The sequence below is a fragment of the Octopus bimaculoides genome, chromosome 22 (genome assembly GCF_001194135.2).
Source record: "Octopus bimaculoides isolate UCB-OBI-ISO-001 chromosome 22, ASM119413v2, whole genome shotgun sequence".
Taxonomy (NCBI): domain Eukaryota; kingdom Metazoa; phylum Mollusca; class Cephalopoda; order Octopoda; family Octopodidae; genus Octopus; species Octopus bimaculoides.
The window spans coordinates 19,460,363-19,462,727 of NC_069002.1; the positions used below are offsets into that span (position 1 = coordinate 19,460,363).

The window sequence follows — 2,365 nt, forward strand, 5'->3', positions numbered from 1 at the left end:
ATATATATATATTTATAAACCTACATATCTGATATACCGCATATAAATAATGAAGTTAACAATCTGTCTTGCAGGTTCGACATTTACCGGAAGGTCCCCAAAGACCTTACTCGTCCAACTATAACTGGAGCCATCATCTCTTTGATCAGTATATGCTTCATCGGTTTCCTTTTCTTCTCAGAATTGTCCCTGTTTGTCACCACAGAAATGTAAGTGAACGCAACATTCTTCATATGTTCTAGCAGTTTGTTTCTTTCTGACTTTTTATTCATTTGTTAATTAAAAAAAAAAAAAATAAGAAGAAGAATAACCTTATTTCTATTTCCATTTTTAGACTTTTTTTTTCTTTCATCATTTCGTTTTTGTATCTGGTTTGCAAGATTCTTGTTGTGAATTCGTGTGTTGAAACAAATTTTGTTGTGTCTAGGGAGAGTCATTATGTCAATATTATTAGCACACGCTCTGGTTCAATTCCACTCCTTTATTATTAGTAAATTGGCTAAATATCCGACAATTGATTGTTTAACTTAGTTAAACAGTAAATCATTATTTAACGAATCGAATTGAACCAGTGCGTCAGTTAATTATATTGGCATATTGACACTTTTCATCACTCTTCTCCATCAAGTTTTCTCTTCTAATCCCTCTCTCTCTCTTTCTCTCCCTCTCTCCCTCTCTCCATCTCTCTGCCTCCCGACCCTCCTCTCTCTCACTCGTGATCTCTCCCATAATATTTATTGGCACATACTTCGTGTATGGATTTCTCTGTGTTTCGCCGATATGACAGCATTTGAAATGAGATCCGAAAGAGACGTAACTATAAATCACAGACATTTTGTTCGACACACCAAAAATTCTACCATCTACCATTCACTATATTCTTCACCTTCGTTTTAAGAAATAATATTTCCTTTGAATCCAACGAATTAGTTTCATTATATAGGCGCAGGAGTGGCTGTTTGGTAAGTAGCTTGCTTACCAACCACATGGTTCCAGGTTCAGTCCCACTGCGTGGCACCTTGGGCAAATGTCTTCTACTACAGCCTTGGGCTGACCAAAGCCTTGTGAGTAGATTTGGCAGACGGAAACTGAAAGAAGCTTGTCGTATATATGTATATGTATATATGTATATACATATGTGAGTGTGTTTTTGTATCTATTTGTCCCCCCAACAACGCTTGACAACCGATGCTGGTGTGTTTACGTCCCCGTAACCTAGTGGTTCGGCAAAAGAGATCTATAGAATAAGTACTAGGCTTCCAACGAATAAGTCTTGGGGTCGATTTACTCGACTAAAGGTGGTGCTCCAGCATGGCCGCAGTCAAATGACTGAAACAAGTAAAAGAGAGTTATATTTTGTAGCAGTTTCGTAGCACCACAAAGCATTGGCTCTTATTAACGCACGAGGCGGGTAGTTTTGATGGGGCGTGGCTTAGTGGATACCATCAATTACAAGTCTTGACTAGCAGTTGATTTTATCGACCCAGAATGTATGACCGAAAAAGCTGACGTTGGCCAGATTTAATTTCAAATCTTAGAGGCACAGGGATAGAAGAGTAATGAATTTCCAAGGGAGGTAACTCTGCAAGGAGTATAGATATAAGGGAGATAAGTAAGTTGGCTGCGATGTGAACTATCAAAAATAAATTTATTCTTTCCTGGGGGATGGGGACAGTGGATTAGATCGACTTCAGTACACAACTGGTACTTAATTTATCGACCCAGAATGATGAAAGGCAAAGTCACCCTCAGCGGAATTTGAACTTAGAACGTAAAGAGAGGCGAAATACTTTTAGGCATTTCGCCCAGCGTGCTAACGTTTCTGCGAGTTCGCCTCCATCAAAAATAAATTTATTGAAATTGAAATTGTATTCGATGGTGTAAAAGAAGTATTTGAATATATACACACACATCTATTATTCGCTTTTGTATCTGCTTTGCAAAATTCTTTTTGTGAAATCGTGTGTTGAAGCATATTTTATTGTGTCTTGCAGAAAGTCATTCTGTTTTAATGCCTTATTAATGAACAAACTCACCGGTTCGATTTCCACTCGTTTGTTTATTTATTTATCTTTTTATTTATTTATTTATTCATTTATTTATCTTTTCTATTTTATTTAAATTTTCGGTGCCGCTTGCAAGCTCTTCAATAGCCAAACCAGTATCTCTCTAAATATTCTTAATTGAAAGTCCAAATTGATCGACAAGAAATATTTCCATAAACCAAAATTTGAAAATAAAATTGAAGCTGGGTTCTTTTCGTATATTTGTTTGTGCGTATGTGCGTGCGGCAGTGTGTTTGTGTATACACATATGTATGTATGTATGTATGTATGTATGTATGTATGTATGTATGTATGTATGT

General features: G+C 36.5%; 1 protein-coding gene across 1 annotated transcript in view; it reads left to right on the top strand.

The window, feature by feature from the left end:
• LOC106883867 (endoplasmic reticulum-Golgi intermediate compartment protein 1) overlaps positions 1–2,365 on the top strand; it is a 174,369-nt gene that overhangs the window by 1,059 nt on the left and 170,945 nt on the right. The window contains exon 2 of the mRNA XM_014935003.2: positions 75–209. Within this exon, the coding sequence (XP_014790489.1) occupies positions 75–209 (135 nt within the window). The remainder of the gene's footprint in view (positions 1–74; positions 210–2,365) is intronic.